The sequence below is a fragment of the Pogoniulus pusillus genome, chromosome 24 (genome assembly GCF_015220805.1).
Source record: "Pogoniulus pusillus isolate bPogPus1 chromosome 24, bPogPus1.pri, whole genome shotgun sequence".
Classification (NCBI taxonomy): domain Eukaryota; kingdom Metazoa; phylum Chordata; class Aves; order Piciformes; family Lybiidae; genus Pogoniulus; species Pogoniulus pusillus.
Genome location: NC_087287.1, coordinates 10,781,377 through 10,806,835, shown reverse-complemented (window position 1 = coordinate 10,806,835; position 25,459 = coordinate 10,781,377). Strand labels below are relative to the sequence as shown.

The 25,459-nt window shown below is 52.9% G+C and overlaps 1 protein-coding gene across 1 annotated transcript; it reads left to right on the top strand.

The window, feature by feature from the left end:
- Window positions 1–6,575: 6,575 nt before the first annotated feature.
- On the top strand, window positions 6,576–23,789 carry DISP2 (dispatched RND transporter family member 2). The gene is made up of 8 exons (XM_064163558.1): window positions 6,576–6,693; window positions 11,941–12,387; window positions 15,573–15,602; window positions 16,201–16,324; window positions 17,216–17,331; window positions 18,162–18,280; window positions 19,667–19,764; window positions 20,336–23,789. The coding sequence occupies exons 1-8, from the start codon at window positions 6,608–6,610 to the stop codon at window positions 23,744–23,746; spliced, it is 4,431 nt and encodes a 1,476-aa protein (XP_064019628.1). The 5' UTR covers window positions 6,576–6,607; the 3' UTR covers window positions 23,747–23,789.
- The last annotated feature ends 1,670 nt before the right edge of the window (window positions 23,790–25,459 follow it).

The following is a 25,459-nucleotide window of genomic DNA, read 5'->3' as shown; positions in this document are numbered from 1 at the left end:
CTGTGCAGCTTACAGCCCCAAGGTACTGCCAGCAAATGGTCCCTTCTGGTGTTCCCCTTGTCACAGGCTCATAGAATCACAGAATGCTTTGAGTTGGAAGGGACCTTAAAGACCATCCATTTCCAACTCCCCTGCCATGGGACAGCTTCCACTCGCTCAGGTTGCTCAAGGTATCGTCCAGCCTGGCACTGAACACCTTCAGGGAGGGTGCATCCATGACTTCCCTGGGCAACCTGTTCCAGTGTTTCCCCACCCTCACTGCAAAGAATTTCTTCCCAGTCTCAAGTATCAGTTCCCCCTCTTCCAGCATAAAGCCATCACCCTTTCTATCCCTGCAAGCCCTTGTCAAAGTTCCTCCCCAGCTCTCCTGCAGCCCCCTTCAGTTACCAGAAGGCTGCTCTAAGGTCTCCATGGAGCCCTCTCTTCTCCAGGCTGAACAGCCCCAACTCCCTCAGCCTATCCCCATAGGGCAGGTTTTCCAGCCCTCTGATTATCCTCATGGCCTCCCATGGATCCCCTCCACCAGTTCCATGTCCTTCTTGTGCTGTGAGCTCCAGAACTGGATGCAGTGCTCCAGATGGGGTCTCACTAGAGCAGATGTGCAGGAGCCTGGGCGAGGGGATGGCTGCTCTGTATGTGCTGGATCTCACAGGAGTATTTGGCCAAGTCCTGGCAGGACCACAGCATGCAGGCTGTTGGCAAGATCCTCAGTTCCACTACAAGTGGATTTTCCAGCCTTTCTGAAGCTAAAGAGGGCACTGTAGCAATGCCAGGTAGTCAGGGTATGCTGATGTATCCCAAGGTCTTCTCTGGCCATCTCCAGGGCGAGAATTTGCATCCCAAATGCTCATAGCAAGACCATGAAGATGAGTTATTCTGGGATGTCTCAGGATGCTGGGAGGGAACTTGCTCACTGTCAGTCACACAGGGAAATGGTGTGAACATATGGGCTGCCTCAGAGCCAACGTGGCTGTACTCCCAGCACACTGCACCACTGCACATGGAACAACAGATCCACAGTGAGGTCCCTGCCAAAACAACACTGATTTGGGCCTCCTACCCCTTCAAACCCACAGAAAAGCCATCACATCCCTCAGTTTGCTTGCTTCAGTTTGCAATGTTCTGGTGCCCCAGGAGCAGAATTACCATGTACCTTCTCAGGCCCTGGAATTGTGTCAAGGGCCACTCAAAGATTTTCAGCACTTCATAGTCACCCTGAAAAGCAGAGGAGGATGCTGCATGGACCTCTCCTTCCTGTGCTACATGTGGGTCAAGCTCCAGCAGGCACCCTGGGAACATGTGAAGGGCAGAAACATGCTCCTCTCTCTGCATCAAAGAAGTGGGGAGATGCACTCGTCCGCAGCAGCAGCTCTGGCCAGTGAAGGTGAGTGGGACTCCATCTGCTAACTCAGCACCAGCCCTGTCATGGACCTGAGCTCTGGTTTAGGAAGCAATTTCACAGCTGAGACCACAGGAGGTTTATGAAGCAGAAGAGGCCAGGACTGCTGCGGCTGGAAATGTACCCATGGAAAGGTTCCAGGATGGGAGGGAGGTGCCTGGCATGCTGTGGATGGCTTTGAGGAGCAAAAATACCCTTGGTGGTTGATTGCTCCAGGGAGCAGCAAGGGGCCAGGACTCAAACACAGCTGGTTGTAGATCTGCAAGATGTTGGAAACCAGCAACTGCTGCAAACCACAGCAGCTGTGCAGTCATCTCCAGCCTTGCCTTGACTGTGGTGACAAGAAGGGCTCAGCTGTCCACCAGACTCCTAATAAGGGTGGTTCTGCCCTGCCCATAACATTGTGGTGGTCACCACTGCAAGCAGCCAGCTTGGCGTGTGGTGCTCCTGAGGCTCAGCATAGCAAGTCCTGCAGCAAGGGAGGCAAAGGCACAAACTTGAACATAAGAAGTTCCATCTAAGCATGAGGAGGAACTCCTTTCATTTAAGGGTGAGGGGAGCCCTGGAGAAGGCTACCTAGAGAGGTGGTGAATTCTCCAGCGCTGAAGATATACCAAACCCACCTGCAGGGTGGCTGGACTTGACCATCCCCAGAGGTCCCTCCCAACCCCTGCCATTCTGTGATTCTGTGTGATTCTGCCCACATCCAAAGAGATAGACCCAGGCCGCTCTGTCTCCAGCCTGCTGACTCACCCATCATGGTTTGCCAAACACTGGGGAAGAAAGCATTCCTCTGGATGAAGTTCAGACTGGAGGAATTGTCTTGCTGGCATCATTTCTGCTCCTAAAACAGTTTGGGAGCCCCACTTGTGCTCACTCTCAGGAATTTCTCTGTAAAGGGATGCAATCTTGGGATCACCCTCCCCTAGAATGGCACTGAGATCTGTTCCACCAGCCTCAAAGTGGCCAAGCATGCAAAAGCCACAGAGGGGCAATGTCCTAGATGGCAACAGGCACTGGGGACAGCATCAGCTTCTTGGTGGTGCACACTGATGGGCACAGGCAGATCCTCCAATGCTGCAGTGCAGGGGAAGAGCCAAGGAAATTCTGGAGAAATTTACTCCTGGCTCCAGGAATTTGGCCACCAGAGCTGCTGCCTCCCACCCACTGCAGGTGGCTGCAAGCCCAGGCATGGGTCTAGGAGGAGCTCCTGCTCCATGCCAGCCTCCTCTTTGGATGTGGATGGTGCAGCAGGAAGGCAGCAAGCAGTGGTCTGCAGGGATAGGTTGCCAGGAGGACTGCAGGACTTGCTGCTCCTCTCCCCAGCTGGCATGGGCAGCTCACAAAGCCAGACCCACACAGAGCAGAGTGGAGAAGCAGCCACAGCTGCAGCACTGGATCCAGTTCTGGGCTCTCCAGTTCACGAGGGACCAGGAACTACCAGAGAGAGTCCAGTGGAGGCTCCAAAGATGCTGAGGGAACTGGGGCATCTCTGTGACGATGAAAGGCTGAAAGACCTGGGGCTGCATGGCCTGGAGAAGAGCAGCCTGAGAGGGGATGGTCTCAATGCTCAGCAAGAGCTAAATGCTTCACCTTCCTAAAGGTCAAGAGGATGGGGCCAGACTCTTAATAGTGATGCCCAGCAATAGGACAAGGGGCAACGGGCACAAACTGGAACCCAGAAGGTTCTGCCTGACCATGAGGAGAAACCTCTTTGGTGTGAGAGTGACGGAGCCTTGGAGCAGGCTGCCCAGAGAGGCTGTGGATTCTCCTTCTCTGGGGGTATTCCAAACCCAACTGACCACTGTGATCCTGGGCAAGCTGCTGCAGTTGGCCCTGGTTTAACAGTGGGGCTGGACTGGATGATCTCCAGAGGTCCCCTCCAAACTCCACCATGCTAGGGTTTGGGGATCATGTGGAGAGAATGGGTAGAATGTGACAGGAGATATTTGTCCTGCCTCTCCCAGAGCTGTGCTTTCTGACATTTTCCATGTCTGAACAGCTCAGCATTTCACTAGCAGAGGTTTCAAGCCCTGCTTGAGGAGCTCGAGCCCTGAGCCAGCAAGCTTTCTGCTATTGGAGCAGCTTCCTGAAATAAGGAGTAGTTGATGGATGCCTGAAGTTTCTAGGGGTCAGCAGCAGAAAATTGCTGTCTCAAAGGACTTTTTTGCAGCATAGCAGCTTCATAAACCTGCCTGAGCCACGTCTTACATCAACCTCAGTGCATCTCTGTCCCATTCACCTGGTCAGTGTCTTACAGTGAGGGTGGTGAGACAGTGGACCAGGTTGCCCAGGGAAATTGTGGATGCCCCCTCCCTAGAGTTGCATGAGACCTTGAGCACCGTGGGCTAGTGGAAGGTGTCCCTGCCCATGACAGGGGATTGAAACTAGATGATCTCTAAGGGCCATTTGCAACCCAAACCATTCTGTGATTCTATGGTGTATTTGCTCTCTCCTTTCTCCCTCTCCTCATTTATGTGCTCACCTTTTCTTCCTTCCTTCCTTCCTTCCTTCCTTCCTTCCTTCCTTCCTTCCTTCCTTCCTTCCTTCCTTCCTTCCTTCCTTCCTTCCTTCCTTCCTTCCTTCCTTCCTTCCTTCCTTCCTTCCTTCCTTCCTTCCCTCTTTTTCACATGTAACCATTACTGCCTTTTCAGTATTCCTGTCCCTACATCTCTTCCCCCCCTCCTCTATTTTTCTCTTTGCTTCTACTTTCTTCCCTCATCTCTGTCTCTGTCCCTCTTGTCCACCTTCCTCCACCTTCACGTCACAGGGACACCAGGGACCAGCTGGACCCGTCTGACACAGGCAGGTCTCAGATGGGGGTTGCCATGGCACAGACCCAGCTCCTGTGCTGACAGAGTGAAAAAAAAAACACAAGGTGACGTAGGAGCAACTTCTCCAGCCCTGGCCGGGTAGCAACAGCCCCGAGAGTGATGTGGGCAGCCCAGGTACTGCCTCCCGCAGCGTGTCACAGCTCAGAGGCAGCAGCAGCTCTGCTGCTGTCCCTCCCTAAGGGAAATTAAAGATATTAATCCGTCTTGGATAGTTTGCAGGGCAGCAAGGAAAGCTGCCAGGCTGGGAGAGTGGAGGAGTGGGATCACCCCCGCTTCACAGCCAAGGAGCTGAGACAGACTAGAAGCTGCAAGATGTGGCTGTCTGTCAGCAGCAGGGGGATGTTTGCAGCTCAGCCTGTTCCCACCACCCTGGCAGCTCCCAGGGCTTTATTGTTGTCATTGCTGAGGCAAGGGTTGTTATTTAGCCTCAGGAGGAAAGGAAATGGCACCCATGCCCTTGGCACCACGCTAATGTCAGCCAATCTCCTCAGCAGATACCAGGTTTCAGCCTTTCCTGCTGGGCCAGAGCAAACATGCTGCTCTGCAGCAGCTCCTCTCAGCTACCCGATCCTACCAGGGAAGGGACTTTTCTGTGGCTAAGGCTGAGAAAAGCAGGCTGGTCTCCTGGGGGTGGGCAGCAATCTATGCCCCAGCCCAGAAGGGGTCATCACAGAATCCCAGAATATCTGTGGTTCAAGAGATGTTCAAGATCACCTGGCCCAACCCCTGACCCAGCACTCCAAGGTCACCATGTCCCTAAACACCAGGTCCACACACCACTCAAATATCCTCACCCTGGGCAGGCCATTCCAATGCTTGACAACCCTTTCAGTAAAGATGCAGTGAAGATTCACTGGGAGCCTCTGGATGAGAGCAGCACTCTGTGACCCAGCCCAGGAGGAATCCTCACACTGGGATCCTGTGGCTGTGAGCAGCAACTCAGCCCAGCAGGGATCATCATCCGGGACATGGCATCAGCCTGTGGTTGGAGAGTCACCCACCCTGGCATTAGGAAAAGCTTTTTGTTCTTTAAACTGCCCCGGGCATTAAGTCATTAAGGCAGGAAGGGCTTACTCTAAGCGGGCAGGGGATTAGCGGGAGTTAGAGGATACTCTGTGCTCTAATACTCTCCCTTCTCGCTCTGGCTTTTCTGCAGCAGGCGAAGCAGAAAGGATGCCATCCTCTTGGGAAACAAGGGCACTGCCACAGCGGGCACAGCCGTGAGAAAGGAGAAGGTCGTGGCTATTGCTGTGGCCACACACAGGGTGATGAAGAGGAAGAAGTTCACCACCGCTTCCACCACCATACACGGACCCAGGAGAAAGGCCTTTCCTACAACAAGGAAGGGCACAGTTGTTGGCATGGGAGAGGTTTTAGAAGGGGCAGCCACTTTGAGTCTTCCACAGGCTTAGTGGGAAGCTCTCCCTGGGGCACAAGGAGACAGAACTTGGTGTGGTTTCATGACACCAATACACAATGTTAGCAGGCTCCTGCAGGGAGGGGACTGCCTGTGACCTCCTCGTGTTCTTCATGCTACCGACTTACTTCACAGCTGCCATCTGCTTCAACAAACTGCTGCTTCTTTAACGCTGCTGGATGCAGAAGGTGAACCCAGACTCTTCAAAATGCTGTCCTGTGGGATTGGAAGAGCTTCTGGGAGCATTCCCCCCTTGGGTCTGAGAAGGAGCACAACTCTGCTGAGGGACCTGCCACCCAAAGGGGCTCACAGAATCTTGGAAAAGGCCTTTGAGATCACGGAGTGCAACCATTAACACTCTAAAGTCCACTGCCATCCCTCAGCACCACATCTACCTTACCTGTGCCCTGTTTGAGCCTGCAGCCCCCTCTTGCCGTGCCGTCCCCCGTCTCCCCGCTTCGAGCTACCTTCCCTCGGGAGCTGCTCCCTGCCGGAGGTGAGCACAGGGAAGGGGCGGTTGTGGCCAGCAGAATGCCTTGGTGCGGGTGTGGTGCTGAGGGACGTGGGCTACCGCCAGCCTTGGCAGAGTTAGAGAACGGACGGGCTGGATAAGCTCAAAGGTCTGTTCCAGCCCAAATGCTCCTGCGATTCCATTCCCCACCCTGGAGAGGTCACCACCCCCCGGCTCCTCCCCGCACCCTGCCCGCTGCCCACCGAGCCGTGCTGATAGCGGAGGCGGCGGCAGGCGCCGGTCAGCCCGAGCTTGGTGCTGTCCTACGGTGCCATCCCCTCCTCCGCTCTCCCCGGGCCCCGGCGGCTATTGGCCGCCCGCACCGGGCCCGCCTCCGCGGCCGCGCAAGCGCTGGGCGGAACCGAACCGGGCGCTGCCACCGCGCCGGGCGCGCTCAGCACCGCGGCCAGAGGCGCTCCGGCGGGTTCAGCACTGCGGACAGAGCCATGGAAGCCGCCTCGGGCTCCCCGCCCCCGGAGCAGCCCCGAGCCCCGGGGCCCCGCCGCGGCCGCGCCGCCGCCGCCTCACCCAGGTAGGAGCCGCCAGCCAGGGACTTGGCCCGGGGCAGGTCTGCGGGGACAAGGGACACCAGGGCCGAGGGTGGGAGGAAGAGGGCTTCCCTTCCAGTCCCGAGGCCCCGTGGGGCCCGGGCTGTGGTCGGTACTGGCTCTGCGGAGCTGGAGCCGCGGAGGATGGGGAGGTGCCAGGCTGCCGCCGCTCCTGGCTGCGCGGGGGTGGCGGTGGCCGGTGCCAGCAGGCATTTCCCGGGGCTGGGCCCCGCTGCCCACCGAGCGGGCGGGCAGAGCCCCTCGCTGCCCACCCCTCGCGGTCGGGAGGTCTGTAGAGCCCAGCTGGTGTCCCGGTGCTACTGCCCGCGGCCAGGCACACCGTGCCAAAGCCACCAGCCCGGGGAGGCTCAGCTGCCCCACTTGGCCTCCTTGGCAGGTCTGTGTCCTGAAGCACGGTGAGCTCTGCCCCCTGCAGCAAGGGGTGAGCTCTGCCCCCTGCAGCAAGGAGTGAGCTCTGCCCCCTGCAGCAAGGAGTGAGCTCTGCCCGCTGCAGCAAGGGGTGAGCTCTGCCCCCTGCAGCAAGGGGTGAGCTCTGCCCCCTGCAGCAAGGAGTGAGCTCTGCCCCCTGCAGCAAGGGGTGAGCTCTGCCCCCTGCAGCAAGGAGTGAGCTCTGCCCGCTGCAGCAAGGGGTGAGCTCTGCCCCCTGCAGCAAGGGGTGAGCTCTGCCCCCTGCAGCAAGGGGCGAGCTCTGCCCGCTGCAGCAAGGGGCGAGCTCTGCCCGCTGCAGCAAGGGGCGAGCTCTGCCCCCTGCAAGAAGGGGTGAGCTCTGCCCCCTGCAGCAAGGGGCGAGCTCTGCCTCCTGCAGCAAGGGGTGAGCTCTGCCCCCTGCAGCAAGGGCTGAGCTCTGCCCCCTGCAGCAAGGGCTGAGCTCTGCCCGCTGCAGCAAGGGGTGAGCTGGTTCTGGTGGAGCAAGTCATGGTTCAGACCACCCTCTTTGCACTAGGCTATGGGCTGAGGCAAGCTGGTTTTCTCTGCAAAGCTCTTCTCCCACCCCCTGCAGCCTTCACCTTCTTCCCCCTGGGCCATATGCTCGGGTACCTGGTGTCTCAGGGCAGGTTGGCAACCACAGCCATTGGCATTTTCTGGAAACGTCACCAAGCCCATGGTGATGGGCAAGGAGCCATCTCCAAGCACACTGTCTCCCGTTGGATTGGAGACAACAGACCTTCTGAGCTCTTCAGACTGTTTGTCCAGAGTCCACCTTGAGGTCAACAGCACACAGACTCCTTTCTGAAAGCCACGGAGTTTCACTTCTGCCTGTCTGTGCTGAGACATCCCCACCTGCCCAGGGGAAGCAACAGGGCAGCTGCTTCTCCTTAGTCAGCTCTGAAGATCTCAGCCAGAGGCTGGTGTGCTTTGGGCTCTGGGTGCTCCCTGAGTGGCTTACACAACCCAGCCCTGCTTTCAGTCTTGGACACACGGAGGGGTCAGAGCTGTCACTGAAGCCCTGGCAGCTTTGCTTGCCTGAGAGATCTTTGCTCATTCCAGCAGGTCTTTTGAAAGGAATGCTGAAGATTGGGAGAGTTCACTTAGATGAATTCAGCTACCTGAAATGGGTGAGGTTTGAATTTCCCTCTGAGGTTTGAATTTTCCTCTGCCCAAAGCCACTGCTGCTCATCACCACTGCTCCATTCAGCAGCAGAGAAACAGATGTTTGGAAACACCACCTCTCTGCAGGCTGGGATTTTCCTTCTCCTTCCTCTTCTTCTTACCTTCTCCTTCCCCTTCCCTTCCTTTTTCCCCTTCAGATCAAGCCTTACCAAACCCCATTTCACCAGCAGATCTCCGAGCCAGCTCAGCCATTCCATCCAGAGCTATTCCAGCTCTGAGGGCTGGGTGGGGACCTTGAGCCCCTTGTGTCTGGTTGCGTCGCATCACACATTCCAGCAGCCCAGGCTGAGGGTGAGGCTGTTCAAAGAGTCAATGGAGAGGATTAGAGAAGGAAACTTTTATTGGCAGACTTGGGAAGGAGTTTTGGAGGCTCATTAAAGATTCATGAGATGATTTAGCACACTCCAGAGTCTCATTAACAAAAAGAGGACTGGCAGTGCCCTGATGCTGGAGTGGAGACCAAAGCAAACAGCAGCTTCATGGAGAGATTTCAGTGTAGGCTCAGTTCAGGATCTGACCCAGCTTGAGGACATGAAGGCCTCGGGAGGTGCCTGCCTGTCTCTCCTTGTCAGCTACAAGAGGACCTAGAGAGTGAGGTGTGCGTGAACCAGGAGGAGCTCTCAGCTCACCTCTAGGCAGGGGCACTCCTTTCCTCAGAGAATGCATGAATGGAAGCTGCCCTGGCACACGGGGATGAATCAGAAAACATTTACATCTCCTTTGGGAAAGCCTGTCCTGCTGACACACGAGCAAAAACTGGAATAAGAAAACATGAAAAATGAAACAAAATGACCTTCTTTCTTAGTGAATCCACTTTTGCTCCATCATAGAACCATAGGACTGCTGAGGTTAGAAGAGACCTCTGAGATCACCAAGTCCAACCACTTGCCTGGAGCTCACATTCCCACCATTGCTGCTAAGCCACTGCCACTAAACCACATCCCTCAGCGCCACAGCCACACATCTTTTGGACACCTCTAGGTATGGTGACACTGCCACCTCCCTTGGCAGCCTGTTCCAGTGCCTGAGAGCTCTCTCTGGGAAGAAATTGTTCCTAATGTCCAACCTGAACCTCCCCTGGCACAACTTCAGGCCACGTCCTCTTGTACTGTCACTTGTTTTTGGGAGAAGAGACCAACCCTCACCTCACTGCAACCTCCTTTCAAGGAGTTGTAGAGAGGCAGACCTCCTCCCAGCCTCTTTATTCCAGGCTAAACAACTCCAGGTCCCTCAGCCACTCCCCATCAGACATGTTCTCCAGACCCTTCAACAGCTTTGTTGCCCTTCTCTGGTCCTGCTCCAGCCTCTCAATGTCCTTCTTGGTGTAAGTGGCCCAAACCAGAACCCAGGATTCAAGTTGTGACCTCACCAGTGCTGAATAAAGAGGAAGAACCTCTTCCCTGGATCTGCTGGCCACATCATTCCTGATCCAAGCCAGGATGCCATCGGCTTTCTTGGCCACCTGAGCACACTGCTGGCTCATCTTCAGCCAGCCCTCAGATAAGCAAAGGTTCCAAGGCACAAGGGCTCTGTTTGTAGTCAGGATGCAGATTCTTCTCCCCTCTCTCACTTGTTTTTGTTCCCCCTGGAGATTTTCTGCCCACAGAAGTTGTGTTTTGAGTCAGGCACCAGACAGCTGCATTCTCCTGGTAGGTGTTTCCCAGCTTTCATATGCAAAGCACTCTCCTTAGCGTGGGGAGGGTGAGACAACGTTTCCGTTAAAAGCTTCCAGAAATGAGCTTGGGGATGAGGCTGGAATTAGCAGACCTATAAAAAGGCTTTTCCTTAAGAACATTTAAGGTTTTGGCCCATTTCTCCTATCTTGGGCATGCTCTCCTGCTGCATAGCTCAGAGGGCAGCAAGACCAGAAACATGCCAAGGGAATGGGGTGGCTGAGGAGAGGGAAGGTGGCAGGATGCTGTCACTTCCCTGCCCCACAAAACCTCTGCCTGGGATGGGTTGAGGCCCCAGCCCTGGAGACATTCAAGGTCAGACTTGCTGGGGCCCTGGGCAGCCTAATCTAGTTGGTTTTGTCCATGCTGCCTGTGGGGAGGTCAGACCTTTGAACATCCCTTCCAAACCACACATTGTGTGATTCTGTGGGAAGGAGACAGCCCACATCTGGAGGCTGGAACCACAACACCCTTAGCTCCTGCTGCAGCCTCTGCAGGGCCTTCCTATGCTCTGTGTCCCAGGTGAGGTGGAACAGCAGAAAGCTGTCTCCTTAGAAGTCTTGACTTTATCCTCCTGTGTTCCTGTGAGAAGAAACTCCTGTGTTCCCCCACATGAAGTAGGCTGCCCACACTCTGGTACTCCTTCCAGAAACCCCCCACTGCACCCAGAGTCACTCCAGGCAGCTCCATAAGCTGGGTTTTCCCACCATCTAGACAGCTGGGATGCAAAGAGCATGAGGAACACACCTCATTGCCATGGGTACCAGCAGCAGTTAACTCCAGCCTGTCCCTTGTCCTTGTCCTGCACTTCATTGTCCTGCACTTCATTGTCCTGCACATCCTTGTCCTCTCTTTTGCCAGCAGGTTTTTTATTGCATCCAGCTCTTCTTGAGGAAGAAAATGGAGGCTCTCAGGCTGCCTCTGTAGCCTTCTCTGTGGTTCAGACACCATTGCTGCCCTCTCAGTTCCAGAGGTGCCAAATATGCTTAAAGGCCTTCAGCAACTCCAGCTTTGGGTAGCAGCGGTCTCCCTGTAGCACAGGAGGCTTCCACCAGTGACTGTGCCCAGGAGCTCAAACCCTTGGGTGGCTGTGATGGCAGAAATGCCTGCTTAGGTAAGACAGTGAGAGGGGATTTGAAGAGGAACGTGAGGAAGGGCTGGGAGAACTGATGTGTCAGCAAAACAAGAAGGCTGGGCTCCCATGTGAAATATCAGAATCAAACACATCAGTGTGTCTGCAGCCTGCCACCTGCAGCCCCCACCAGGAGCTTTTTGTAGCTGAGGGGTTTTGGAGGGCAATTTTTTTACTGTGCTTCCTGCCTCTCCCCAACCATCTTCAAAGTGGATTTGTGAAAAGCCTTTTCCTTCTGCCTAGAATGAGATGTTCACTATGGGAAGCAGCAGACTTGGCACCCAGCAGATTAATTTAGCTATGAAAAGCCTCTGGTACCAATTTCCTGTGCAGGTCCAGGCTGGATCCAGGTGGGGGTCAATTTCTTCTCACAGATTGCCCAAGGAACATGTGACAGGACAAGAGGCAACAGCTTCAAGTTGCCCCAGGGGAGGTTGGACATGAGGAACAATTTCTTCCCACCAAAGGTTGTCAAGGCCTGGGACAGGCTGCCCAAGGCAGTGGTGGAGTCCCTGTCCCTGAAGAGGTTTCAAGACTGTGGAGATGTGGTGCTGAGGAGCATGGTTTAGTGGTGACCTGGCAGTGCTGGGTTAAGGGTTAGACTTGATGATCTCAGAGGTCTTTTCCATTCCAAAGATTCCATCCAAAGATTTTCCACATTTCCAGACTCTGTGATCTGATGTTGTCATGTGGGAGGCCTGTGAGAATCTCCAGTTGGCAGGACACCACCTCCCTGTGTAGCCCTTCTCCTGCCCTGCTGGGTGACTATAGCACACCTTTCTCTTCTCCCACAGAGACAAACACAAAGCAGGACCCTGCCAGACCTGCCTTGCCATGCCAGAGATCGGGAACATCGAGCCCAGCTACAGTGGCACTTCCTGGGAAAGGATCTGCCCAGTCCATCACTGCCCAATTCCTGCATCCCCCAGGCTGGGGGCAGACCACCTGCCCTCCTCCAGCCACACACTTGGGCCAGTCTCCACCCAGTCCAACGGGCAGGTGCCATCCAGCTCCCAGGATGCACAACAGCACCACCCCTACTATCCCTGCAACCAGCAGGAGCCGCGGGGAAGCTTTGGTCTGCCCTCGCTCCCAGGGCATGGCGAGAGGCCCATCCTGTGTTCCCACCTCTCCAGCAGTGATCCCACAGCAGTGTCCCACCAAGAGGCCTCAGAGACCCCCTGGAAACAGTGGTCACCAGGACAGCGGCGGCCGCTGCAGCACCACGTTGTGACTGTCAGGTAAGAGGCACTTGCGGAGAGGCACAGAGGCTCTCCAAAAGCATCTCCAGAACTTCCTGGTGGGGAGGAGAAGGGGCTGGGTGAGGAGGCATGAAAGATGAGTTTCATAGAACCATAGAAAGGTTTGGGATGGAAGTGACCTTAAAGATCACCTAGTCCCAACCCCCTGCCGTGGGTAGGGACAATTTCCACTAGAGCAGGTTGCTCAAGATCTCATCCAACCTGCGAGGAGGAATTCACAACCTCCCTGGGCAACCTGTTACAGTGTCTCACCACTCTCACTGCAAAGAATGCTTTTCCAAATCTCCAATCTCCTCTCTTCCAGCTCAAAGCCACCATCTCTCATCCTGTCACTACAGGCTCTTGTCAAAAGTCCCTCCCCAGTTCTCCTGTAGCCCACTTCAGACACTGGAAGGCTGCTCTAAGCTCTCCCTGGTGCCTTCTTGTCTCCGGACTGAATATCCCCAACTCTGTCTGTCTCCATAGCAGAGGTGCTCCAGTCCTGGGTACAGAGTGGGTGTCCCAATAGTGACAGCTCTGCCCCTTCCACTCAGCACCATTCTTTCTTTTGAAGCCTACTCTTGCCCCCCAAACCATCATGCCTGTGCTAGCAGAGCAGTAGCCACCAAAGCTGGCCAAGAGACAGCAGCTTTCCCCAGTGCTGCAGGGTTAGGCACGAAAATCCTTTCAGGTCCCATTTTCTGGCCACTGACAGAGGATTTAATTTGCTTGTCTTTGCAGTTCAGAGCAATTGCAGCCACAAGAGTGGAGCCTGGGTCTTGCTTAGCTCCAACCCTAATTGGCTGCTATGTTCTGCCCACAGGTTCTTTAAGCAGGAAATGCAACTGGATTCAGATCCTGTCTACGCCTCCTGAAAGGAGGTTAGAGCAAAGTGGGAGTTGGTGTCTTCCCCCTCATATCTCCTGCTGATAGAAGAAGATGAAATGGCCTGAAATTGTGCCAGGGGAGGTTTAGTTTGGACATGAGGAGCAATTTATTTCCTGCAAGAGTGGTCAAGCACTAGAACAGGCTGCCCTGGTTGGTGCTGGAGTCACCATCTCTGGGGGTGTTCAGAAAACATGTGGATATGGCACTTTGGGACTCAGTGGCCATGGTGCTGTGGGTTGACAGCTGGACTCAGTGACCTCAGAGGTCTCTTCCAACCCATCAGTTGTATGAGTCCATGTTTGCAGGAGGTGCAGGGCTAGCAGACTGGGAAGTCATCATTCTGGAATGGGGCTTTTAATCCCAGCAAATCTGCTTGCGAAGCTATTGTGGGAGAATTAGCAGAGGATGGGCAGTGTGCTGCCAGGAAGAGCCCTCTCTTCATAATCCTTGAGGATTTTTCACTGTTCCCTTCTCTCCCAAATCTCCAGGGCGTTTGTGGGAAAGGAAAACACCACCATGTGGTGCAGGTGCCATTGAGAGCAACTCCTCCACGGGGAATTTGCCTCGGTGGCTCTCTCAGTTCTTCCCCTCCTAACACCCTGCCAGGAAAGATGTGCTGGCACAGTATCACCAGCTGCCTGCCCCGGATGGAACAGGGACCCAGAGCCATCTGCCCCACACAGATGTCAGGGTGCAGCAGGAAGCTTCTCCTAGTCTAAGCCAAGGGTGAAGGGAGGAGAGAGCGATCAGAGCTGAGCTTGGCAGGGCTGTGACAGGAAGGAGCCGCAGCTGGGAGCAGTTGGCTGGAAGCTGTGGTGACACCCGAAGCTGTGTCAGGTTGGGGCATATTTGAAGGGAATATCTCAGTGGAAACAGAGAGCTGAAGGCAAGATTGGTGACCCACTGAAGTGCAGCTGTTTTGTTAAGCTCCCAGCCCTCAGGGACTCATTGACAAATATGACCTTGAGTCCCCTGGGGACAGCTTCTCCATTTCATTCCTCAGAGCCCTACCAGGAGGAATAACTCCTGTTGCTCTGTGAAAGAAACCCTGGTAAAATGTTTTGAGGAGCTCCACTGGTGTTCTGCTCCTCTCAATGGGACAGATGCTGCCTTGCAAGGGCCCAGGAAACAAATCAGAGCCACCCTTTTGGAACAGCCTTGGTGATCCAAAGAGGAGATGCATTTCTCTAGGCATTGCTAGCCCAGCTGCTGACATTTAATAAAGGGATGTCCTTTTGTCAAGAAACAATTTTAACTCAGTAGGGAAGCCCTTAAACCAGAGAGACCTTCATAGATAAGAGCTGCAGTGTGATTCCTACCAGAAGACCTTGCTAATCACAGGATGGCAGGGGTTGGAAGGGACCTGCTGAGGTCATCGAGTCCAACCCCCCTGCCAAGGCAGGGTCACCTAGAGAGGGCCACACAGGAACACATGTGGGCAGGTTTGGAATCTTTCCAGAGATAAAGGCTCCACCACCTCTCTGGACAGGCTGCTCTCCTGCTCCAGCATCCTTAAATTAAAGAACATCCTCCTCGTGTTTAGATGGAACTTCTTATGTTCCAGTTCCTGGCCATTACCCATTCTCCTGTCACTGGGCACCACTGAACAAAGCCTAGTCCCATCCTTCTGACACCCACCCTTGAAGTATTGATCAGCATTGATGAGATCCCCACCACCACAGTCTGCTCTTCTCCAGAACAGAAGGTCAATTCTCTTAGTCTTTCCTCCTCAGAGAGATGTTCCAGTCCCCTCAGCATCTTTGTAGCCCTTCGATGCAGCCTCTCCAGCAAATCTCTGTCCTTCTTGAACCAGTAAGCCCAGAACTGGGACTTGCTTAGAGGGGGAAAGATGAGGAGTGGGTACCTGTCTTTCTCTGGTTAAAGTGACAGTGGGAGAGGAAAAGACTGTTCTTCATTAACTGAATTCGTGCAGAACCAGGGCTGCTGCAGCAATGGCTCAGTGTGGTGTGCTCAGTCTCTGAAAGGGTTAACTCAGGGGTAGATTTAGACTGGAGATTAGGAAGAAATTCTTTAGGGTGAGGGTGACACTGGCACAAGCTGCCCAGAGAGGTTGTGGATGCCCTTTCCTTGAAGATGTTGAAGACCAGGTTGGATAGGGCCTTGAGCAACTTGTTGGAGTGGAAGCTGCCCCTGCCCATGGCAGGGGGTTGGAACTAGATGGTTGTTGAGGTTCCTTCCAATCCACACCAGTCTGTGATTCTATGAACTTGCTTATGGGTCTGGTAGGAAAACAATAAATAAACACAGCTTTGTTTTTCCCCTTTCCTTGCTTGCAGACATGACAAAGCCTTCAGGATGCCAAAAAGGTATGTTCAGTATTAAACTCTCCTGTCCTGCCCTGTCACTGCTCTCCTACCCTGTGTCTCCTAGGGGTAAGACCCCCAACACCTGCCTGTCTTACAGCCCTGGGGTTCTGCCTGGAACTGCCTGGCAAAACCAACCTTTGCCTCTTTCTTGTGCCCCAGTAAGGATTTGCCCTGCCCCAGGTCCAGAAGGCTGACATGTTATGCACAGGTTTGGTTTATTAAGTGACAAACACAGGCAGCTACTTGCTTAGATTGCACAATGAGGTGGGAAAAGAGGAAGAAGCTCTTTGAAAATGCAATTTTATGAGTTAAATACTTAAAGCTTCATTCTGCCCTAGGAAGCAAGAGTCTGGGCTTTATTATTTCTGATTGAAAAAGCAGGAAAATGTAGGGAGGCCAAATGTAATTACCCAAGTTAATTAGCATGGCCTACGAGCATCCACAGGGAGGGGCAGCACGTTCATTAACAGCTGCACCACAGCCTCCCAGCTCTCCAGTAACTGCTCAAACCAGAGAGCCCTAATTCTGTCCTTCCTTTGACTGCTTCAGCAGCAGAAGTGCCTTAACAGCTGCATTTTCTCTCTCCTGTTGGTTCCAGTTACTCTCAAATGGTCGCAGAGTGGCCCGTGGCTGTGCTGGTGCTGTGCTCGGTGACAGCTGTGGTTTGCACCGTGGCTGCTCTGCTTGTTGGGAAGCTGCCTGACTTCTCAGAGCCCTTAATGGTAAGTCCCTACAGATGGCACATCAACAAGAGCATAAAGAGAATCTGCAGCCCACCCAGAGCACATTGTTGCTGCCATATAAAATGAGCCTTTACTTCTGCCTTCTTTGCAGATAGAGGCAGTGAGGTAGGGCAGTAAACCAGGAGCATTAAAGCCAGCATAAAAAATGTCCATGGCTGGCAATGAACTGCTGTCCTTAACTCACATCTTCCCAGGCTGCAGCCAAAGCCAAGGTTCCTTCAGGATGGACATAACATGTCAGAGTGACCCCCAGCATTTGCTGTTTCTCTGACACCACAGAAAGAGCACAGTCCACCTCTCAGCAAAGCTGAGCACTCACACAAATGCCCTAACTCTGCTGTGGGGACACTTCCAGCACAAACTGGGATTGCTTCTTTTGCACCCCCCCGGCTCCCACTTGCTGGAGGCTGCCCAAAAGGATTAACCAGGCTGGGAGGCGGATCTGGCTTTGGCTCCTACAGCCTGTATGCCCTTGGAGGCTGCCCTGTTCTGAGCACTGCTGCGTGGGGTTTGCTGTGCAGGTTCCTACATTTCCTAAAGTTATCCCAGTCTCTCATCAATGGGAGAACCCTGAGAACATAAATGTAGAACAGAGTTTGTCCAGGAACAGGAAAATTGCTCTCCTTTTGTAAGAGGAGAAGAGCCTTATGGCCCCAGGGAGAGAGAACCAGAGCCATCCTTGCTCCAAAAAGTAAAGGAAAGGGGAAACATTTTCATTCTGTCATCCCTAAGAGGGAGCATTTCAATTTGTGCATCTCTCCAAGATGCAGTAATAAAGTCAGGCAGCTTCTGTGTCTAGAAGGAGGGTGAAGAAAGACTAAGCTGAGCTAAACTGCAAGCTGCTGACAAAGCTCTTTTGCCTGGCTGCAGGGTTTCGAGCCCCGGGACACTGACATTGGCAGGAAGCTGGTTGTCTGGAGGAACATGGAGAGCCACACTGGCTACAAGAAGACTCTCTCCCTTTCTCCCTATGCTGAGAAGAAAAGGTATTTTAGTTTGGTTTGAGGAGGCTGAGGAAGATGTTGGCTGTAAAGTAACAGATTTAACGTTCCAGGGAATCTGTGTGAATTACAACACACATGGAACCAAGGTGCTGGGGAGTTTAAAGTCTGTTTGGCTGTGATGGACTTATTACAAGGGGTTAAAACATGGTGTTTGCCCCAGTCAGGGCCTTATCATGGCCAGCTCTCCTTCTCTGGGCTCCAGACACATGGCTATAGCAGTCTTTGGCTTTAGTGTGTCCCTGGGACAGTTTGAAGTGTGTTTGGCTGACACAGACTTGGGCTCCCTGCTCTGAAAACCAGGAGTTAGGCTCTGAACACTTCATGTCTTTATGTCACTGTTTAGCTGAGAGACTTTAAGAACTTCCTGTGTTCTGGGTGCAAACTAGAGCACAAAACGTTCCACCTGAAGCTGAGGACAAACTTCTTTGGTGTGATGGCCCTGGAGCAGGCTGTCTAGAGAGGCTGTGGAGTCTCCTTCTCTGGAGAGACACCAAACCCACCTGGACATTGTGATTCTAGGCAAGCTACTGTGGGTACACCCCAGTTGGAATGGATGATCTCCAGAGGTCACTTCCAACCCCATTCTGGTGGGATTAAGGGATTCTGTGACTGCAGAGGCTGCTCAGCCCATCTGCACAAGGGGATGCAGCTTCTCATCCTTATGAAGATCCCTGTAAAGGGGCACAAAGCTCACATGCAGGCAAAGCTCCCTCAAGAATCTCCTTGCTGCCATCATGTCATGTGTAGCAGCAGTGCCTGTGGTACTTAGCCAGATGACCTCTAGTTACACAAATCATCTGATCTCTGACTAGCTATGATGACATTGGCATCAGCAGAGGACAGAAGGCTGCTCAAGGAGAACAAGAAGTGAGGACACGGAGAATGGTGGAGCAAACCTATGGAGCAGATGGCTTCTTTTGTGGCCCTCCAGGTGAGTGAAGCCTGGATGGGATGGGGAGTGCCACACACCCAGAACTCCACAGCACACAGAACTGTCAGTGCTCAGGGCACAGGGAAATGTGCTGAAAGGGCTCTGAGGCAGCACTGTGTCCACCACAGTCCTGGGAAAGCTGGCTCTGGGGTAGGGAACTTCCAGAACTTTGGACCTGATCCATTAGAAAAGGTTTGTCCTGGAATTCTGTTGAAGGGTTGTTTCTCCTCAACTGTTTGCTATGTGTATTTTCATACTACCTGATCTAGCAGGAGGCATCCCTGGCATGGCAAGGGGTTGGAAACAGGTGGGCTCTAACTTCCCTTCCAACCCAAACTGTTCTATGATCCTACAATTTTTTTTCCCTTAAGTAATGTGACTTAATAGCCCAGTACCAGGACTAAAGTTTGCATTACTTACCTGTATCAACAGGGAATACTGTGTAAAACTGGTTTATGCCCCACTCCCCCTCTACTCCCACTCCCTACCTGACCTCATTTCCTCCCTATTCCCACTCCCTCTCTATTACCGCACCCTCATGGCTCCAGTTCCCTCTGTTCCTACTCCCTTTCTGTTCCCACTTCCTCTTTGTTCCCATTCTTTTCCCATTCCCTCTCCCTGTCTGCTCCCACTCCGTCTCTATTCCCATTCCCTCTCTATTCCCACTCCATTTGTGTTCCCAACCCCTCTCTATTTCCATCCACTCTCTGCTCTCACTCCCTCTGTTCCAATCCCCTTTCATTTCCACTCTCTCTATGCTCCCACTCCCTCTCTACTCCTTGTTTTCTTGACCAATCTAAGTGGTTGGAAAAACTGGAGTGAAAATAAAAAGAGGAAAATTCCAAGACACCCAAAATTTGTCCCCAAATGGGCACTAGTAAGCAGAAGAAAGAGAAGCAGCATGTAGATATTTTTACTCCCTTGCCTGCCTCTACTCCAGCTCTACAATTAGTCAAGGCCTGGGTTCTCATGGAGTTTTTAACCCTGGTGTCTGTTGCTGAGCCTCCAGAGGTTGAAGACAAAGGTGTGGTTGGCATAAATGCTGCTGAGAACTCCTTGGGAGTTCCTGGCTGGATTCATGCTCCTCACTTGCCCTAAGGGTGCAGAAGCAGATGCCAGAGCTCACTGAACACACACTGGCACCAGAGGGACATTTCCAAAGCCTCCCCAGGCTGCTGACAGATGGGTGAGGAGCAGAGCTCAGGGCAAACAGGCAGATGCTACCTGTCACTACAGTCTTCCTTCAGGGAGTCTTCCAGAGGACTCAGATGGACATTGCTGTCTCCAGAGACTCTGCTCCAAACAGCCTGTTTTGTCTTCATTACCTAGTCCTCTTTGGGTTGTTGTTTGTTTGTTTGACTGATTGATTTCTCTTCTCCATTTCAGAAAAGAGCTATTCTCAGCTGGTGTTTATGTCCACAACTGCTGGGAGCTTATGGAACTTGCAAGCTATCCAGTCCATGTGCCAAATGGAACAAGAGAAGGTTAGTAATGTCAGGAGGAACATACATCCATGCTGCCTCTCCCCTGACTGCCCAGTCACAGAATGGCTTGAGTTGGATAGGATCTTAAAGATCATCAAGTTCCAACCCCCTGCCATGGGCAGGGACACCTCACACTACTCCAGGTTGCTCAAGGCCTCATTCAGCCTCATCTTGTACATTTCCAGGCATTAGCTTTCCTGGGCAACCTTCTGGCTCTCTGCAAGGGGGTTGGAGCCAGGTGGGGGCCAGCCACTTCTCCCAGGGAACAAGTGATAGGACAAGTGGAAACAGCATCAAGTTGCACAAAGGGAGCTTTAGGTTGGACACAGGAAGAAATTCCTACTCTGAAAGTGTTCTCAAAGATGCTGGGACAGGCTACCCAGGGAGGTGGTTTAATCCCCATCCCTGGAGGGGTTTAAATGATGCAGAGATGTGGTGCTGAGGGGCATGGGTTAGCACCAGACTTGGTAGAGTTAGAGAATGGTTGGACTGGATGATCTTAAAAGTCCTTTCCAATCAAAACAATCCTATGACTGCATGATCCTACGCTGCTCCCTCATCTCCTTTGCAGATACGCTCCCATGTCCATTTCAGAGACCTCTGCCAGCGTACTGAAGCCAACGAATGCTGCCCAAGCTGGTCTCTGGGGAACTACATTGCTGTCCTGTACAACAGATCTTCATGCCTGGAGATAACCCAAGGAGACATCTCCCACACCCTGGCTCTCCTTCGTGCCTGTGCTCCAGACTACCACAAAGGAATCCTCACCCCCTCCTGCATAGGTCCTGAGCCTGTGAGGCAGAAACACTCTCAGTGTGCCCAGGTCCCAGAGAAATGTACCCACTTCAATGCCATCTACCAGCTTCTTCACTTCCTGGTCGACAGGGACTTTCTCAGTCCCCAGACGATGGAGTACCAAGTGCCATCTCTCAAGTACAGCCTGTTGTTTTTGCCTACCAGGAAAGGTGCATCTATGATGGGGATCTACCTAGACAATCTTGAATCCTGGGATCTGTTTGATAACTACACATCAATCACTGGAATGGACCTGGGCCTTAAACAGAAACTCTTCCAGCACTACCTTCTGCTGGACACTAAGTATCCAGTCCTGGCAATATTAGCTATTTTTCTAGGCATTTCTTTTTATCTCCGTTCACTCTTTATTACCCTGATGGTCCTGCTTGCCCTTGTCAGTTCTTTAACCATCTCCTACTTCTTGTACAAGGTGGCCTTCAGATTCACCTACTTCCCTTTTGTAAACCTGACGGCAGTCATCATTCTCAGCAGCATTTGTGCCAACCACGCCTTTGTCTTCTTCGACCTCTGGAACCTCAGCAAGAGCCAGAACCCTTCCGCTGGGCTCTCCCAGTGGGTGAGTCAAACCATGCACCATTTCGGGTACCTGACGTTGGCATCTTGCTTCACCACGGGTGCTGCCTTCTACGCCAGCTACATCAGCAGCATAACAGCCATCCGCTGCTTCGCTGTCTACATGGGCACCTCGGTGCTGGTCAGCCTGGTGTTCATGATGACCTGGCTTCCTTCTTCAGCCGTGCTCTACGAGCGCTACGTAGCCACCACCTGCATTTACAAGCCAGAAGACTACTGGAACAAGACTGGCCACAAGAGAGCTGCTCTCTCCCTCCATTACATTCTCAGGGGTCTCCAGAACATGCTGTCTGAAACCTCCAAGCTGCTATTTGAAAAGCTTCTGCCTTGTGGGGTCATCAAGTTCCGGTACATCTGGATCTGCTGGTTCGCTGCCTTAGCCATAGGAGGTGCCTACATCTCCTGCTCCAGCCCCAGACTCAAGCTCCCCACTCTGGAGACGTCGTCTGTTCAGGTGTTTAGGCTGAGCCACCCCTTTGAAAGGTACGACTCTGAGTACTGCCATCAGTTCATGTTCCAGAGGCTGGAGCGTGGAGAAGGGCAGCGTATGCCTGTCATCATGGTCTGGGGCATCCTGCCTGTGGATAATGGGGACCACTTCAATCCAAAAAGCAACAGCACCCTAGTGACAGACGTCACCTTCACCATCCAAACCGCTGATGCCCAGAAGTGGCTCCTCGAATTCTGCCAAAAAGTGAAGAACAAAACTTTCTACTACCCTGACACAGAGCAGAAATCCACTGTGTGCTTCATGGAGGAGTTCCTCAGGTGGATGGACAGCCGCCAGTGCTCCCAGCAAGACCACAGCTTCAACCTTTGCTGTAACCAGTTCTCTTTCCCTTATGGAAGTGAAGTCTTCCTACACTGCATAAAAATGATGCTCCTGGAACAGGACAGGGAAGGAGCAGAAATGTATGACCTAGGCCTCAGGTTTGACAGGGAGGGAAATCTGGCTGCTTTGGTGCTGCAGTTCCAAACTGTTTACCACTACAGCTTCAACTACAGCAAAGCCAAACAATTCTATGAGGAAATCAACCTCTGGCTAACAGAGGAAATGAAAACTGCCCCCGTGGGGCTTCAGAATGGGTGGTTCACCAGTAAACTAGAGCTGTACAACCTCCAGCACAGCCTCAGCACAGAAACGATGGTGGTCATGGGGCTCTCCATAGCTGTTTCCTTCGTGGTGCTGCTGCTCACTACCTGGAATGTTCTCCTGAGTGTCTTCTCTGTTACTGCCATCGCAGGCACTGTCCTGGTAACCGTTGGCCTTTTGGTCCTCTTGGAGTGGCAGCTGAACGCGGTGGAGTCTCTCTTCATTTCAGCTGCAGTTGGTCTTTCTGTTGACTTTACTGTCAACTACTGCATCTCCTACCACCTGTGCCCCCACTCTGACTGCCTGAGCCGAGTGGCCTTTTCCCTGAAGCAGATGAGCTGCGCCACGGCCATGGCAGCTTCTGCTCTCTTCTCCGCAGGGGTCATCATGCTGCCCGCGACGGTGCTGGCCTATCGGAAGCTGGGCATATTCATCATGATGATCAAGTGCATCAGCTGTGGGTTTGCCAGCTTCTTCTTCCAGTCACTCTGCTGCTTCTTTGGCCCGGAGAAGAACTGTGGGCAGATCCTCTGGCCTTGTGCCCACACCATGAAGGACTATTCTGATGAGTCAGGGCTGAATGGGAACTTCGCCTGTGGAGGGAGCGAGAAGCAAAACCGGTTGCGGAAGGTCCAGGAGTCCAACACCGCCAACGAGCAATACGAGCTGCAGCCCTTGTCCAGAAAGCTCAGCGACAGCTTTGACAACAGCACGTCCACAAGCAAGCTGTCCAACCGGCTCTCGGAAGACACACAAGCTGAAGACAACAGATGCCCCAGAACAGGAATGCATCCCTCCCTTCAGAGAGAGAGACAGAACCTGCAGGAGACCCCTGGAGACCAGCGGGTTGGCCTCTGCCGGTGTCCTGCCTTGCAAACTTCCTCTCCGTACAAGCACAGCAGCTCAGAGGCAGAAATTCACAGGGAGAGACTCTGTGGAGATTGTCACTGTTGGAAGTACAGTCCGAAAGCTTGGGATGTGTCTGGGCTGGACCACGTCCAGCCAGAGGGTGCGAAAGAGGAAGAGCAGCTCAATAAATCCCAGTGCTCCAGTGACACTGCCCAGCAGCAGTCGGATTATACCTCAGAGAATAGCCATCTCCCTGCTGCTGACACCCACAAGATTCACAGATGCCTTTGTTCCCTTGGCAGCTCTTTTGACATGCTCAACATCTCCAGCGAGACGTCCATCAGCGATTTTGAGCAAGGCCTCAAGCTTGCTGAGTCAGCCAGCTCTTGTCCTGACGTCTTGGAGCTGTCTGATTCCTACAGCCAGCCAGAGAGAGGCTACCTGAACGGGAAGAGAGATACCCTGCGGCTGGACCTGAGGGAGACCGTCTTTGACGCCTCCCCAGCAGCATCGCAGCAGAACAGCTCCTCGTGGAAGAATCGCTTTGGCTTGGGGAGCGAAGGCCCAGTGGTGCTGCCCAACAGCCAGCCAGACATGCCTGACGTCTGGATCAAACGCTCCAGCGCACAAAGTTCTGGCTACAACAGCTGAAGCCCTGCGGAGGGCACAACTGTGCTGCTAGGGGAAGTTGAAATCTCCTCGGAACTGTAAATATGAGGCTTAGTTTCCACCAGTTTCTCCTAGAGCAGAGACTAGTTCTTGGATTTCAGCTCATCTTTTCGCAGACCCAGCAGGTCTGAGACTAGGGAGAGGAGGTGAGGTCAGACTGGGTGGAGTACAAACCCTCAGACCTTCTGAGCGTCTGGTGCCATAATCACAGAGCTGATGGAGAAAACCTGTTTTGGCATCTCCTACAAGGTGGTGGGATTTTGTTATTGTGCCAAGATCACATGGGAGAGGAATCATGAGGTGAACCTCACCAGGTTTCTAACAGCAGAGAAAGAGAAATAAATAAACCAGCCCCCCAAACCTGCAGCCACTGGAAATGTAGATATCAAGTGAGGAGTGTATTGTTAATCCCCAAGAGAGAAAGCCTTTCATTTTCTACTCAATCAGAAACTCCTTTATCATAGAATGATGGAAGTGTTTGGGTCGGAAAAGACCTCTAAGATCACTGAGTCCAACCATCAACCCAACACCACCATAGTCATTAAGCCATGTCCCGAAGTGCCACGTTCACATGTATCTGGGACACCTCCAGAGATGGTGACTCTGCCACCACCCTGGGAAACCTATTCCAGTGCTTGGCCAATGTGAAGCCCAGGTTCATAGATGGCATCAAAGTCATTCAAATAGTACTTTAAAATCTCCTTCAGCCTTCTGAGTTGATAAGAGTCTCTTGCTGATCATGCAGGAGGCAGCAGAATCCAACCCAAACCTATTTTCCGTAGCAGTTCAGTTTGCTTAATCAGCAAAAAAAAACTTCTAGTACTGCCAAAGATATTCAGTGTGAATGTTCCCTCTGAGAAGTGGTTCAGTGCTTTGTGTCTCATCTCCAGAGCTCGTTCCCACTTGAGGCATCCCTCAAAATCATGTAACCTTCAAAAATGATCTGGTGAATCTTGAATTCTACTTTGCTTTTGGTGGTGGTGGTGGTTTGTTTTGTTTTCTCCCTACCAGAATCAAGCAGGAAAACAAACACTTCCTTGCCTTTAGCTGTTGAAAAACACATTCTCTAGAAGAGTTGACATGAAATAAATGCTTCTGAGAAACTTTCCTAAATCTGACTGATGCTTCATTTTCACCAGGAACATTGTGGTTCACTGTAGAACATTAACAGCTGGAAGAGACCTTTGAGATCCTCCAACACAAGAAGGAGATCAAACTGTTGGAGCAAGTCCAGAGGAGGGCCATGAAGATGCTCCAAGCGTTGGAGCAGCTCTGCTATGAGGACAGGCTATGAGAGTTGGGGCTCCTCAGCCTGGAGAGGAGAAGGCTTCAAGGAGACCAAGTATCTGAAGTGGGCTACAGGAAGGCTGGGGAGGGATTATTGACAAGGTCTTGTAATGACAGGATGAGGAGAAATGGGTTTGAACTGGCAGAGGGGAGATTTAAACTGGATGTTAGGAAGAAGTTCTTTCCAGTGAGGGTGGTGAGACACTGGCACAGGTTGCCCAGGGAGATTGTGGCTGCTCCCTCCCTGGAGGTGTTCCAGGCCAGGTTGCAGGAGCCCTTGAGTGACCTGTTCTAGTGGGAGGTGTCCCTGCCTAGGGCAGGGGGTTGGAACTGGATGATCTTTGAGGTCTCTTCCAACCTAAACCATTCTGATTCTATGATTCCATCATTGAGTCCCACAAGGTTCAC